Source organism: Neomonachus schauinslandi, chromosome 14, assembly GCF_002201575.2.
Source record: "Neomonachus schauinslandi chromosome 14, ASM220157v2, whole genome shotgun sequence".
NCBI classification, from domain to species: Eukaryota; Metazoa; Chordata; class Mammalia; order Carnivora; family Phocidae; genus Neomonachus; species Neomonachus schauinslandi.
In genome coordinates, this window is record NC_058416.1 from 25,161,785 (window position 1) to 25,176,635 (window position 14,851).

General features: G+C 54.8%; 1 protein-coding gene across 3 annotated transcripts in view; it reads left to right on the forward strand.

The window, feature by feature from the left end:
• Positions 1-13,978, forward strand: part of SMAD7 (SMAD family member 7) — a 29,925-nt gene extending 15,947 nt beyond the window's left edge. For all 3 annotated transcript variants that reach the window (XM_021686350.2, XM_021686352.2, XM_021686351.2), the window contains one exon: positions 11,920-13,978. In XM_021686350.2, coding sequence (XP_021542025.1) covers positions 11,920-12,458 — 539 coding nt within the window. In that variant the 3' untranslated portion in view covers positions 12,459-13,978. The remainder of the gene's footprint in view (positions 1-11,919) is intronic.
• Positions 13,979-14,851: the final 873 nt, after the last annotated feature.

The following is a 14,851-nucleotide window of genomic DNA, read 5'->3' on the forward strand; positions in this document are numbered from 1 at the left end:
TCACTCCTGCCCCCCCACCCCAGCTTTTTTTCCTTAGCGTACATTGTTTTGTTTTCATAACACAACAAGAGCCCTGGGGTGTGTAAGAGCATTGTTGAACACTCGGTGAGCGTAACTTGTCCAAACAGAGCAGGACGCCAAGGCAGAATGCTGTGGGCAGGTGGTGTGCCCACAGAGGTTGCCGGGCCGGCGCCTGGCTTGGAAACACCTCTCTGGATCTGCCGCAGCTGGCTGGAAAGTAGGTGAGGACAGGGGCTTCTCTCTTCCCGCCCCCCCCCCCAGCGCTGGGACGGGGCCTGGGCCTTTCTGGCTGACCCCTGGCTGGAAGGCATGCTGCCCTCCCAGCTAGGTTCACTCGTACCTCCCTCTGGCAGGTGTAAAGCTGGGTGGGCCAACTGCTTTGGGAGAAGCCAGCATGTCTCTGGTTCATTCATTTAGTGATGATTTATTGAGCACCTACTATGTGCCAGGCTCTATAAGGTGTGGACGATGCATTTTTGGGGCCCCTGGTAGAAAGGTAGTGGTTTGTCTGGAGGTGTTTTTGGGTCAATGAGGTAGAGGGCTCTTGAACGGGATTTGGCTCTGTCTGGAGTACAGACGGAGGGCGGCTTCTCGGGTAGTTTCTACAGGACAGAAGGAGCCAGGGCCCTGGGGCTCGGAGCCGGGCCATGGGGTGAGGTGTTGTAAGACATGGCAGAGGTGCAGGGATGGGCCCCTGGGGTGATTGTCTGAGCACGCAGGGTAGGCAGAGCCTTTCTGTCATCGGCTTTTGCCTTGGTTGTGTGGTCTGTTGAGAGTTGAGATAAAACAAAGCTTGTGGATAAACAGAGGTCTGTCTCCTCCGGCTCCAGCCCCACCCCCTCCATCCTCCCCTTGATTGTTACGATAACAGCAGTAACATTAGGAGGTACAGTTATAATCCAGACCCCGGTAGTACCTGGGTGCGCAGTGTGGAGGGAAGGTGACCAGCCATGCACTGGCTCCGTTGTGGGACCACAGCCCCAGGTGGGGGCGGGGGAGGTCAGCACAGACACAGATGTCTGGAAAGATAGTTACAATGTTTTGACAGCCACAGGGCAGGTGGGCAATCTTTAAAGCCCTAGAGCTTGACTTTCCTTTTAGAACTCTGGTGGGCTTGATTCTCACGAAGACCATTTGGGGATGCAACTTGGCTTTTTAATTTTAAATCTGCCAGTCAAGCCCATTTTTCTGAGGTGCCGGCGCCGTGCGGGAGGTCCCGGCCCACCGCGGTGGTTTTGTGCGAGGTGATCTAATAGGCAGTGACCAAAGCCTGTTCATTTCCACGCTCACCCCGCCCGACGGAGGGCTCCGTTCATGGAGGCCACTCATTTCATTGATCTTCTCGCTCTGCTGTGGAACCCCACCGGCCAGAACAATCCGAGAGCTGGCTTGGCGTGGAGTTTGATCCAGGGCAGAAAAGGAAAGAACTGATCTCCACTCCAGTTTCATCTTGTCAGGCTGGGAGTTTCTGTCAGCAGACAGCTTAGTTCACTGGCCAGGGACTGTGAGTGCCTCTCGGGGTTGTTCATTTCAGAATCGCCTTTTTACTTTGAACTTGGGATGGCTGCTCAACAGGAACAGAAACAATATGACGCCAAGCTAGGACGGTGCTCTCTGTGGACGCACCTTTCCGTGTTTGCCACTCAGAGGTCACATAGCTGCCCCCGCCACCCTGTCCCTCCAGCTTCCACTCTTCCAGGCCCCTAATGAAGTTGGAAGTGTCTCTTTCCCCAGTAGGCGAAGTGAACTGCGGAGGCCAGGAAGGGTCTAGAAAAGCTTCTAGAAAAGGTGCTCGGGGACCTTGCCGGCCCCAGGGCACCCTCTTAGCCAGCACGGCCCCTCCCCCTCATTAATCAGTAACCCAGAGCGAAAAGAACTAGTTGAGTCTTCCTGTGAGCTGGGTGCACAGTACAGCTCTTAAAAATAGATGGGCCCCGTCTCCAGCTCAGTGGGGTCACAATGAAGACCCTGCTGGGGAATGTTTCCTGGGGGAAGAGGTCAGGGGTGGGGGGCATGCAAAGATTTAGAAGTGAGTCTTCCCAACCCCCAACTCCTGGTCTCCCGAGTCCCGGGAGGGGCCCTGGAGAATGACAGTGGGAGGGAGAGCGCCCCCCCAGGTGTCTGTCCCTAGGGGCTGAAGGTGGGGCTTTTGGCCTTCGGTCCGCAGGGCCTCACCTGTCCTGGGCCTCAGTTTCCTCATCTGCAAAATAAGCGGTTGGACCTGGCCTCTCTCAAGTTGTCTTGCAGAATCTTGCAAGGCATCCTGTGATCCGTGTGGTCTTTGGTTCTTGGATTTGAGGGCGGGTGGGAATGAGACCCCCTGTTGCTGAGGTGGTGGGTAGTTAATGGCCTCCTGCATTCTCGAATAAAAAGATTATAGTTCTTCCGCATTTCTTGGCTTGCAAACTCTCCCAAGAATGAAAGTTGAGGAATCTGTCCCCATAAAAATGCATTATGCATACCAGAGTTTGCATACATTTCCAGGGGGCCTTTATGCTTGTGATGGGCGGAAGCCCACCGGTGAATCTCCTGTACTTAAGGCGTCCAGGTTAATGGGGAGCATCGGAAAGCATTAGGAGAGGTGGGGCCTTCTCTTCTGTTTTCAGGTCTTTTTCTTTTTCCTTTCTCCCTTTCCCTCCTTTCTTTTCCTTTCCCTTCCAACTTCTTTTGGGGCAAAATATAGCCCACATTTCCCATCATGACTGTTTTGAAGTGCACAGCTCAGGGGCATGAGTCCATCAGCTCGCCAGGCAGCCACCCCCACCGTCCTTCTCCAGGACCTCTTCTCTTTCCTAAACTGAAACTCTTGTCCCCTCGAAACCCTAACCCCCCAGCCGGCCCCCCACCCTGGGCAGCCACCATTCTCCTTCTGTCTCTGCATTTGACTGTGTTAGGTACCGCATAGGAGTGCAGTCATCCCGCATGTGACCTTCTGTGGCTGGCTGATTTCACTCCACAGAATGTCCTCAAGGTTCGTCCTCCTCCTAGCCCGCGCCAGAATGTCCTTCCTTTTTTAGTGTGTGTGTCTCTACATCTTTATTCATTCATCCTTCAGTGGACACACTTGGGTTGCTTCCACTTTATGGCTGTTGTGAAAAATGTGAACATGCTTGCAAATAATCTCAAGACTCTACTGGATACATTTCTGGGTCATGTGGTAACCTTAGGTTTAGTTTTTGCAGCAGCATCCTCGGGCAGCGCCATCTTGGCGTGTGTGTCCCTGGACCCATGGTGTGGGGTGGGGGAGTTAGACTGGCCATCATGCTCCTGGATGCAACTGGGTGGGTTTGAGGGGGAGCCCTGGCTCAGGCGGTGGGGGTGCCGAGTCTGACTGGGGGTGGGGGGAGGCGGTGGGGGGTGGCCTGGCCCTCCCTACTCTAAGCCAGATTGGAACCCCAATTTATGTGATACCTGCAGCCCTCTAAAACGTGGGGGCACATAGCACTGAGCAGCTGGTGATTTACGGTGGGCTCCGGGGGCCTTCCGATGGCAGTCCAGGTTGGGGGAGGCTTCATTCCTCTTTTCACGGGGCGGGCCCCCGGGCCTGGGAGGCCCTGGGTGCTTTGGGGGTGAAAGGCCTGGGGTGGCTGAACAGTGAGTGTGTCAAAGCCAGAGAGATTAGATTACAGAGGTAGACAGAAGTAATGATTAACTTTTCCAGTCTGCACACTGTCTCCAGTCTGTCGTACTGTTGTTTTTCCCTGTGAGTACAGTGCGGGCCTGGCCTGGCCAGGCCCTGGTGTTGGGTTGTAAAGAAACAGGAGGAATGACGGCTCTGGGAGCGAGCAGGGGGGCGGGGAGCCAGGAGCTGGCCGGAGAGGGAGGCTTTTCCATCAGATCCTGCATTGGAATTTATTGGCCGGAATGCAGTAAATGTTCAAAATGCCATCCCATCCAACAGTTTTCATAATTGTTATGGAACAAGGGGAGCTGGGGGAGGGGAGGGATGAAAAGGACTTTTGTTTCTCCCTGTGTTTTTCCACGTCTTCGACGGTTTTCCTACCCTCTAGAAAAGCTGGAGCTGTGTGGGGGGATGGGAGGGGCAGGGCAGGGCCCATGTCTGGGTCCTTTAATACTGGACTTGCCTTTCGGGGCACTGGAGGTCAGTGTGCACGAGGCTTTATTAAAAGGAGGCCCCCCTGCAAAAGCAGCTCACTGCAGAGCCCCCAGACCTGCAGAACCAGGCAAGAACTGTTCTGTACCCCTGGGGGTCGTGTCCTGTAAAACAATTGACGTATGCATCCATTTTCATTAAGATTCTTACTGAGTTTGAACATTTAGTCCACATACTTACAAGGGGTCAACACAGAGAAGAAAATGAGGGACCTTTTGGTGGTTTAAGAGATGATTCTTTGGTTGGATTCATGGATGCATTCCCACTTGGGAATCCACATGTGGAAGTTGGGGGGAGGTGTCTGTGGTCTTTCCAGGAGGGAGGTGGGGGGGGGGGTAAGCCTGGAGATTTGACTTGGACATCTTCCTGTTGGGTGATGGCCCCACCTCTTGTTGTGTCTTCCTGGGAGTGGCCAGGGTCCTACCAGTGGGCAGGCAGGTGCGCAGATACATGTCATGCAGGTCTGGGGGGCTGTCTGTGTGCAGGTATGTGAATGCCCTTTCTGAAGAGAGCTGCTGAGTTATTTGGGGGCGGGTAACGGTGGGAACTTTATGGTGCACGTTGGAGGGGAAGAGTCTTGAGCTTCAAACTTGAAATGATGAGGCTGGGTGCACACTAACAACAGCCAGAGAGGCCCATTTACTGTAAATATTATGAATGGAGTTGGCCGGGCTGGGAGTCCCCACCCTTCCTCTGAGTCCTCTCAGAGCCCGGCAGAGCTGGCCTCCTCAGAAGGCAGGCAGCCGGGTACACGCTATAATTTGCATGGCTGAGGGCTGGGGCACAGGAAGCCGTGTCAGCCTGGCTGGCGAGACAGACGGGAGCTCTTGATTTGTGTGGCTTCCCTCCCCTGCCCGGCACTGCCCTCAATTATATTCTCTGCTGGCCAAATACTGCTCTTAGAAGGGTCCCCCGGGTCGGGGGCTGTTGCCTTGGACATTTGAGGGACTTGGGAGACGGGTGGGGCCCGTTTGGGGAGCGGGAAGGGGGGGGAGTCCATTTTAGCTTTAGTAACTGATTACTCATCATAATTGGTAAGGCGCAGTCACGAATCAGTCTCCTAGACCAGCAGGATCTGCCAAATCGGTGAGCTCAAGAGAGTTCGCAGGAGGAGGGTGGTGATGGGCGAGAAACTTGAGGGTGCCAGGCCTGGGTGGACATTGGAAGCGTAGTGGTGATTCGGCAGACCCTCCCCTGGGGATCCACCTTTTCCTGAGGGTGAGGAACCACGAGACGGAGAGAGCGCAGTTCGGAACTCCCAAGTTTAAAAAGAAAACCGGTTTACAGATGGACACAGCAAAATCTGACTCAAATCTCCTTTGCCTTTTGATTTTGTTTTGTCTTAATTGTTGCAGATTAAATGCAAAAATGTGCCAGGCTCCCCAAAGTGATTTTCTTATTTTCTGGAAGGTAGTAAAAATAATGGAACCAGCGTTAATACTGATAGGGCAATTCTGTGAATCACAGAGTGTAGCCAGAGACTGGAGAGCCTGAAGGGGGCCCGTTGTGCCCTAGCCTCCTACATATTAGTTAGGGATGGGTCAGACTGAGCCTCTGGGAAGTCAGGCCACTTGGCCAAGATCATAGAGCGGCTTTGCTGGCAAAGAAACCTGGTTCATTCCCCGCTTGGTGCGGGGGAGCGGGACCCCACGCTCAGCCCTAAAGAAGGCGTCAGATTTCCAAAGCGTGTTCCGAAGGACACTTAATTTTTTTCTTCTAGTATTTGGAAAGGGCCAGGAGCCTCAGAGGTCGGAGGTGGCTACCCACTGTGGCTCCCCCGGCCAATATTATGGCCTTGAGTTCCAGAACTCTGTTTGGCAAGTGATCTGTGCCTCTTTACCCCCTTCTTCAGCATAAAGACAGTAATGGGATGCAACCTCATAGGGTTGTCATGATCCCCGTCCACCTGGGCCTGTACATAGTAAATGCTTATTAGGTGTGGGCATGGCCCAGACTGTTCACTTCCCTGGGGGGGAGAGGGGGTGGGTAGCGTTTTCTAAGCAGTTGGAGAACCCAAGACAAGATGTCTGAGAGATGAGACCAGCATGTGTAGGCACAAGCCAGGTCCTGGCCCCTGGCCACTTTGTATCATATTGTCACAACAGCCCTATGAGGCTGGCCCTGGGAGCTCCGTTTTAGGGAAGAACTTAAGTCACTGCCAAGGTACCATGGGAGGTCGGTCTGAACGGGGTGTCTGACCCCACAGCTGGGGGTGGGGGTATTAACACAACCCCAGAGTTCCCGGGGGGGGGGGGGGGTTTTGGGGAGCTCAGCTGGTTGGGCCACAGGGACCAGGGCGCGAGTACCCCGGCCTCTGAAGCAGACACTATGCTACCCCCTGCCCCGCCCCTCGCCCCCAGTCCAGCCACCTCAGTGGAGAGATCTTGTTGCAGAGCTCTGAAAACAGCCCAGCTTTCTCAGCCCTGCCTTCTACCAGCTAGAATCCGTTTCCTGATCTCTTTAGTGGAGGAGCTTGGGGTAGTGGTGATGGGTTGAGTCTGAGCGTTTTCAGGGCTAACCAGAAGTGTTTCAAGTGTGTTTCATTCCCTATGGGTAACTTGTTCCAAACCCCAGGGTTGTCCGTAGGAATCCGAGGGAGCCCTGGCGGAATCTTCGGTGTTCTGGATGAGGTCGTAAACAAGGCAGATGAGAACTCGCTCCAGAACCTGAATTGAGCCCAGACACCTCAGCAAGTGTTTACGTGTCTCCTTTGAGTTCATTTGCGTCTTGGACAAGAGACCCGGCAGGGTTCCTGGTTCATTGCGAGTGTTTGGGTTGAGAGGAGATGGGACGGATCGGCACTTGGGTCCCCTGTTATCTCGGTCCTTGTCCCGAAGTGGGCTGGTTGCTCTCCGAACAGCCAGTTTCCCGACCAGGGTGGGGAACAGGGCTGACTGGGTGCTGTTAACCTTTGAGATGTCTGAGGTGGGGGGAGGACAGGATGAGGCAACCCTTAGTGGCGCCTGAGTACCGAGGAGGGAGGACCCTGGACCTGCGGCAGGCGAGGCGTGGCCGTGTTTGCGTTCCAGGGTTGCCAGGTTTAACTTCTGTGTCTCCCTGTGTGCCCTTTGCTTGCCCTCACCCAGCTGCGTGAAGGCAGCCGTGTCTGCCCAGTCTCCCTCTGCTGGGCTGCCGGGGAGGGGGCGTGCAGGCCTTGTCCCACTGTGGGATTTTTAGCAGAGACATCTTCCTTTTTATTTTTTTAAGATTTTATGTATTTGAGAGAGAGAGCGCAAGTGCAGGGGGAGAGGGGGAGCGAGAAGCGGACTCCCCGCTGAGCCCGATGCAGGACTCGATCCCAGGACCCCAGGATCATGACCTGAGCCGAAGGCAGACGCTTCACCAACTGAGCCACCCAGGTGCCCCGAGACATCTCCCTTTATAATCCAAGTGCCTCGCAGAGATGAGAGTGGGTGAGACCCCTCCTTGCCCACCTTTTACTCCCGCCCCCTGTGCCCCAGCAGTTGGGCACGTGTAGCGCAGTGGGCCCCACAGATGGGGCTGTCTATACTGGCCTGGTTCCCCACTGTGTTCCTGTCCCGAAAGGCCAGAATCTCGGGGACCCCTTTCCCCAGCAGCACTCCTGGTGCGTGCCCTGTTCTCGGGGCCCCACTGGGTGTTTTTGGAATGGTCCTGCCTCTTTGGCCCTCACCGTTGACTTCGTAAGCGAGAGACCAGAAATGGTACCATTGAGTCACTGAGCTTGCTCTGTCCTCCCTCCCTCCATGTCTCTTCATGTCCCCACACCTTCAAATAACAATGGAAAATCCTGGGGTCTGGTCACCTGTTGCCATTGAGAACCCCAGGCGTGAGAGTCATTCATGAGCCTCCGCTCTTCTAGAAGGGTCAGGTCTGTTCATTCATGACCAGGGTAATTAAATAACTCTTTGTAAGAGGCAGGGAGCTCCTTGTTAAGTGGTCTTCCCTAATGCAAGTGCAAACACAAGTAAAATCCTTTCCCTTCTCAACAGCCACCCCCCTTCCTTTTAAAGGGTAGATTTTTATGCTTTAAGGGAAATGAAGAAGGGGAGGGAGAAAACAACCTTAAAGGCATTTTAGGCGGATTCAGCATTTTTCTGGGGTTGCTCCAAAAATTCCCTAAACTGTAATAAAAAGAAAAAATTGTGAGCAGGCATCTGATTAGTTGGCTTTTTACAACACAGCTTTTCTTTTGGATGCTTTAAAATGCACAAATACGGTTTTAAAACAAGCCCCTGTATAGTTTTCGGAGGAGGGAGAGAAGTTGCTGAAAATACCGGAAAAGGTTGTAAAGCTGAGGGAAGTTAACAAGGGCCTGTGAGTCTTGCCTTTGGCTTCTCCTCATGGAAGCCAAAGTCAGGCTTCTGAGGCTCTTCCTTAGTCCTGGGAATGAGGGAGCCTTTTCTGTGTGAGAGCCTCCCCGCTCCTCCCCCTGAGGCCAGGGAAGCCCCTCTAGGAGCTAAACGTCCCCACAGACCTTTGTGGGGAGACGCTTGTGGGCTGTGGCCCAGTTCAGGGAACTGTGCTTCTCTGAAGAAAGATGATGCTGAGTGTTTCCCAGAAATAGCCCAAATGGTGGGGAATTTGGGGCAAAGCTCTGAGTTGGCAACGTGGGATGTTGTCCCGGGCCCCCAGAAATGGTAATGCGGTAAAGAGGCCTTCGCTGGTGGGATGGTTCTGCTGGAAGGCATGTTCCTGTGTGCAGAGCTGGTCCGGGAGCAGTGAGGAGAGGGGGTATCCAGGTGCTGGGAGGCTGGGGGTGACCGTGGGGCAGGCTTGGAGGGGCAGGACCGGGGAGGAGCCGGCGAGGGTCCTGCTGTGGCGGCTTAGGGCACCTAGTGGACTTCCAGGGGTCTTGTTCACGCACAGGGACACGCATACGCCGCTGGTGATCTGGGCAGGGCCATTAACCTCCACAGAAAAAGGCTTTTTCCAGGGATGTCTGGCAGCAAATTGCTGGGTGGGCTGGCGGGCTACACAGATGAAAGAGAAATCCGCCAGAACTCTTCCCCCTCGCCCCCCCCCCGCCCCGCCCCCAGGGCTCCCGGCCAGTCCAGCCGACCTCAGGCCCCAGTCCCCCACCGGCTTCCCCTGCCCCCAGAGGCTGCTGGGCAGACAGGGCCCCCACCCCTTTCTGGTGGGCCTGGTACAGGAGACTTGATCCGGGGCCCCCACCCTGCCCCTCCTCCCCATCCTCCTCCTCTTCCCGGCTAGCGGGTGCCAGGTTTCAGGGGGCCGAGCTCCGTGAAACAAAGTATCGTGAGGCCCCACCGAGGGTCTCCTGAGCCTTCCTCCCAGCAACTCCCCCAGGCTTCTCTCCAGACCAGGTTTGTTGTCCCGAGTGGGGATAATGAGCGAGAGCTTCTTACGTTTCAAAACACCCTCCTCCCCATTTCAAAACACCCTCCTCCCCATTTCAAAACACCCTCCTCCCCAAAACAGCAGGGCGGTCGTGCCTTCCAGAAGAGGGCTTCCTCCTTCCCAGCAAACTTGCACGCCAGAGGATTCTTATTTACATGGATGTTATGGGTCTTCGGTGTAGCCTTCAGAGCCAAACTCCCTGGACGAGAAAGTTCAAAGATTGCCAGCACTCACAAGTTTATTAGCAGTTGATGGATACTTTGCAGAAACAAGTTAATGCCTGATGAGTCACCTCTGCTTGGAGCCCTTGTCCCTCTCTTGTTTTTCCATATGTTCCAGAGTGTACGCACGCAAACACACACATGCTCACATAACACACTCACACGTGTGCTCACACTCACGGACATGCAGCCTCTCTCACACTTGTGCTTTATAGAACCATGGGTCGGGGGTGACAGGCCAGTTTTCTGGGGTTGATTTTCGGGGGGCGATTGAGAGCGAGCAGGGAGCCCTCAGCTTCCCCATTTCGTGTAGCTGGGTAGGCGTTTGAGAAGGCAGTTGTGTGTGTGTGTGTGGGGGGGTTCTGTAGGAGACGGCGGCCGCTCAGAGTGGGCGACTATGTGGCTGCCTCCGTGGCTCACAGTGCACATTTGTGCAGAGTTAGAACACCTCCATGCGAGACAACTGCTGCTTAAAAAAAAAAAAAGTTAACGAAGCTGACTGGTGCCCAGGTCCCGACATGCCGGTAAAGGTTGGAAGCAGCTGTGTGCGGAGCTGCCCTGGGTGTACCCAGCCTGCTGGGGCGGCAGGACACGGGTCCCCGAGCCCCCGAGCCCTCCTCCACCCCCGGCTGCCAGGCTGTATCAGCATCGATCCTCAGTCGTTCCCAAACCAAAAAGGCCAGACAAACCAACACAGGAAACCCATCTCACAGCCAACCCCCACCTTCAGGCCCTGAACCCCCAGTGAGTGAGAAGCGAGGGCTGCAGGGGAAGGCAGGAGGCCTCTGCCGCCTGCCTTTCCCCATTTTTGTTAACAAATACAAGACTTCCGGTCTCCGCCCTGCCGCCACAAACCACAGCGTTCCTGCGTTCCTGCAGCCTGGCCCGGCCGGGGAGATTTATGGTTCCCAGTCTGAGGCCTGCCCTGCTGGCTCCAGCTTAAGAAGGAGTTGGAATGCCAGCCGCTGGGGCTCCCTTTCCCTCCATATGATCCCCCCCAGCCCCCCTTTAAAGAGCTCTGAGCGCCTGTTAGGAAAGTCACCTTCCCAGAATCACCCCAGCCTCCTGGCTGCCTGGGAAGAACCAAGTCTAGGGGAGCTGGGGGTGGGGGTGGGGGGGACCTGGAGGGGACAAGGCAAAGTGTCTACATGCTTCTGGGGAGGGAGGGGAGAGAGGGGGGGTACAACAGGCAGAGAAGGGCACTCAGGGAAGGTGAACCCATTGCAGACACACAATCTTCTGTCTGGGCTGGAGGAAGCTCCGTCAAGGTAGTCTGGGTTAACACCAATCTGCGTGCTGGCATTTGGACTGAATTCACCCTTTGTGTACAGAGCTGCTGCTGACACACACACTGAGAGCTGAGTTCTGTTAGGAAGGTAGATGTTTTTGCCCCAAACCACCTGCACCTCCCATTTTTATCCGATAGCACTCCTTTATAACCGAGGCGCTGATCGGAGAGGTCAGTGACAGACAGAGACACCGCCTCGTAGGGGACCCTGGAGTCTGGAGGCTTGGGTTCTGGGTCTGGCTGTGTCATCTGTGGGGCCCGAGCAGCAGGCTTTTTTTTTTTTTTTTTTTAAAGATTTTATTTATTTGAGAGAGAGCATGAGAGGGGGGAGGGTCAGAGGGAGAAGCAGACTCCCTGCTGAGCAGGGAGCCCGATGCGGGACTCGATCCAGGGACTCCAGGATCATGACCTGAGCCGAAGGCAGTCGCTTAACCAACTGAGCCACCCAGGCGCCCCCGAACAGCAGGCTTTCTGGGGCCTGGTTTTCTTCCTGAGGACGACCAGGGGCTCTTAGAGCAGCGAGCTTTTCAGGTTCCATTGAATTTAAAGGGCCATCTGGGAGGCCTTTTTGCCCCCAAAACCGGGACCAGTGAAGTTGCTAAGGGTTCCCTGGCTTCTGAGCTCTGCAGGGATGGGGCTTCCTTTGGCCCCACAGGCAAACATGCTGGCGTCCTGGGTCCCTGACCAGTTGGGGGCAGTGGAGGGAGGAGGCACCCCATGAGCCCCGTGTCTGAAGGCGGGCTCTTGCATCACGGGGCTCCAGCACTAGGACTGCCGATCCGGCCGCTTATCCAGCACCACCCTCACCTCCTCTGTCTAATGAGAGCCGAGGTGGTCTTGGGTCTACGTGTGTATAGGTGTGCCTTGATGGGTGGAGGAGGAGGAGAACGCCAGCGCCCATCACCACCAACCGTGTCTGCCATCTTGTTTTGTAGATTCCCAACTTCTTCTAGAGCCTGGGGATCGGTCACACTGGTGCGTGGTGGCATACTGGGAGGAGAAGACGAGAGTGGGGAGGCTCTACTGTGTCCAGGAGCCCTCCCTGGATATCTTCTATGATCTACCTCAGGGGAATGGCTTTTGCCTCGGACAGCTCAATTCGGACAACAAGAGTCAGCTGGTGCAGAAGGTGCGGAGCAAAATCGGCTGCGGCATCCAGCTCACGCGGGAGGTGGACGGCGTGTGGGTGTACAACCGCAGCACTTACCCCATCTTCATCAAGTCGGCCACACTGGACAACCCGGACTCCAGGACGCTGCTGGTGCACAAAGTGTTCCCCGGCTTCTCCATCAAGGCGTTTGACTACGAGAAAGCGTACAGCCTGCGGCGGCCCAACGACCACGAGTTCATGCAGCAGCCGTGGACGGGCTTCACCGTGCAGATCAGCTTCGTGAAGGGCTGGGGTCAGTGCTACACCCGCCAGTTTATCAGCAGCTGCCCGTGCTGGCTGGAGGTCATCTTCAACAGCCGGTAGCCCCGCGGGGGGACGATGGGGCGGGAGCCGAGCCGGCCCAGCCCAAACTACTTTGCTGCTACTACGTTTCCTCCCGAGTGCTTGCTTTTCATGCAGACTCCTTGGTCATCGTGCGTTGTTGTTGTTTTTCTCCCCGCCCCCCTTCTTGTTGTTCTTGTTTATGTTCTGTTTTGTTCTTTGAGAAATAGCTTATGAAAAGAATTGTCGGGGGGTTTTTTTGGGGGGGGGTGGTGGTGGCGGGGTATGGCTGGCAGAAGACCCCAGTAGGAAAAGCGGAAGCAAGAATCCGTACCACCAAACATACAAGGATGGGGAGCAGGCCCTCACTTTGGGGTCCTCGATTCCCTTGTCAGGGCGGATGTGAGGGCGAGTGCGCGTGTGTTTCTTACGGGGCTGTCTCTGCGGGGAGGTCTGTGCTCCAGGCGCTGTCTCTCCTGCCCTTTGGACCTGCTCAGCGGGCAGAGGCAGCACCTGGGCAAGCTGGCAAGCCGGTAGCTGGGGTTCCAACAGCTGCCAGAAGCCAGGCTCTGTCCCGCTCCCCCCACCCCGCTTCTCCCCTCCCCTTCTAGGACAGGGGCCTGTCTGCAGGCTTCTTAGAAGCAACGCTGCAAAGAGGCTGAACCAGAACCAGCTGTTCCATGCTTGTCTTCCTCCCCGTCCAGCCACCCTGCTGTCCTTGTCGCGTCTTTCTTTTTTGGCCATCTGCTCCTGGATATCTCTGAGATGGGCTTCCCGAGGGCTGCCCGGCCTCCCCGGCCTCCCCGGGGCAGTATTGCCCACCCAGGGCCCCTCCCAAGCCCCTCAGCCTCTCCCCTCCCCTGGTCACATCAGGTTCCCCTCCCCTCCCCTTCCCCCACCCCACCCTTGCCCCGGACTCAGAAAACCAGCTCAGCACTTTCCTCCCCTCTGCCGCCTATGTGTTGAGCTCTGCTGTTAGACCAGCGAGGGGAGCAGCCCTGGGAGGGAGACTCCTCGGCAGCCCCCCTTCCCACCAAGAAGGATTCGGTCCATCATAACCCAAGGTACCGCCCTGGGCTGACACCTAACTCTTTCATTTCTTCTACAACTCATACACTCGTATGATACGTTGACACTGCTCTTAGCTCAATGAGCATGTTTAGACTTTAACATAAGCTATTTTTCTAACTACAAAGGTTTAAATGAACAAGAGAAGCATTCTCATTGGAAATTTAGCATTGTAGTGCTTTGAGAGAGAAAGGACTCCTGGAAAAAAAAAAAAAACCTGAGATTTATTAAAGAAAAAATGTATTTTATGTTATATATAAATATATTATTACTTGTAAATATAAAGACGTTTTATAAGCATCATTATTTATGTATTGTGCAATGTGTATAAACAAGAAAAATAAAGAAAAGATGCACTTTGCTTTAATATAAATGCAAATAACAAATGCCAAATTAAAAAAGATAAACACGAGATTGGTGTTTTTTTCTATGGGTGTTATCACCTGGCTGAATGTTTTTCTAAAGGAGTTTATGTTCCATTAAACAATTTTTAAAATGTATACTTGATTCCATGTCCTCCAGCTCCTTTTTTCTTGTGGTGGGAGGGGAGTAGGGGGGAGTGTTTCATCTCAGCTGTTTGGGAAGGAGGATGGGATGCGGAGGTATGGTCCCAGGAACCTGGGCCCCTCCAGTTTCTGCTTGTTACTCCGTACTTGACATCACATCCTGAGCCCCACTGCACCTTTCCCAGAGGAAGGTCACCGTCACACTGGATTTCAAGACCCCTACCCTGGGGGAAGGTTGATGGGAGTTGAGTGTTAATGGTGGGCAGAGGGATCATGCCACCTTGTAGGTCCCTCCCAAGCTCTGTACTGGGCGCTCCAGGAGGTGGAGTTGACTGCTGGCAACCCAGTCCAGGTCCTATTCTGCGATCTCTCCCCTATTCGTCCTGCGACCATCCCAGTGGCACTTGCTGCTGAATCACCTGGTCCTGCCCCTGGGATTTCTACTGTTGGATCTAAGCCAGGTTTAGGATTCAAAGACTCTGGCACAAGCAGTGGGTCCAAACTGGACCCCAAACAAGGTTGTTTAGGTGTCTATGTTTTGAACCTAAGATCCAGGGAGGGGGTCTCTTTGAAGTGGGGGTTACGGTTTTGGGATATCACAGGAGCGCCTGGGTGACTCGGTTAAGCATCTGCTTTCGGCTCAGGTCATGATCTCAGGGTCCTGGGATCGAGTCCCGCATTGGGCTCCCCACTGAGCACAAGTCTGCTTCTTCCTCTGCCCCTCCCCCTGCTCGTAGTCTCTGGGTCTCTCTTAAATAAAATCTTAAAAAAAAAAAACAACCCCAGAGGCGCCTGGGTGGCTCAGTTGTTAAGTGTCTGCCTTTAGCTCAGGTCATGATCCCAGGGTCCTGGGATCCGGCC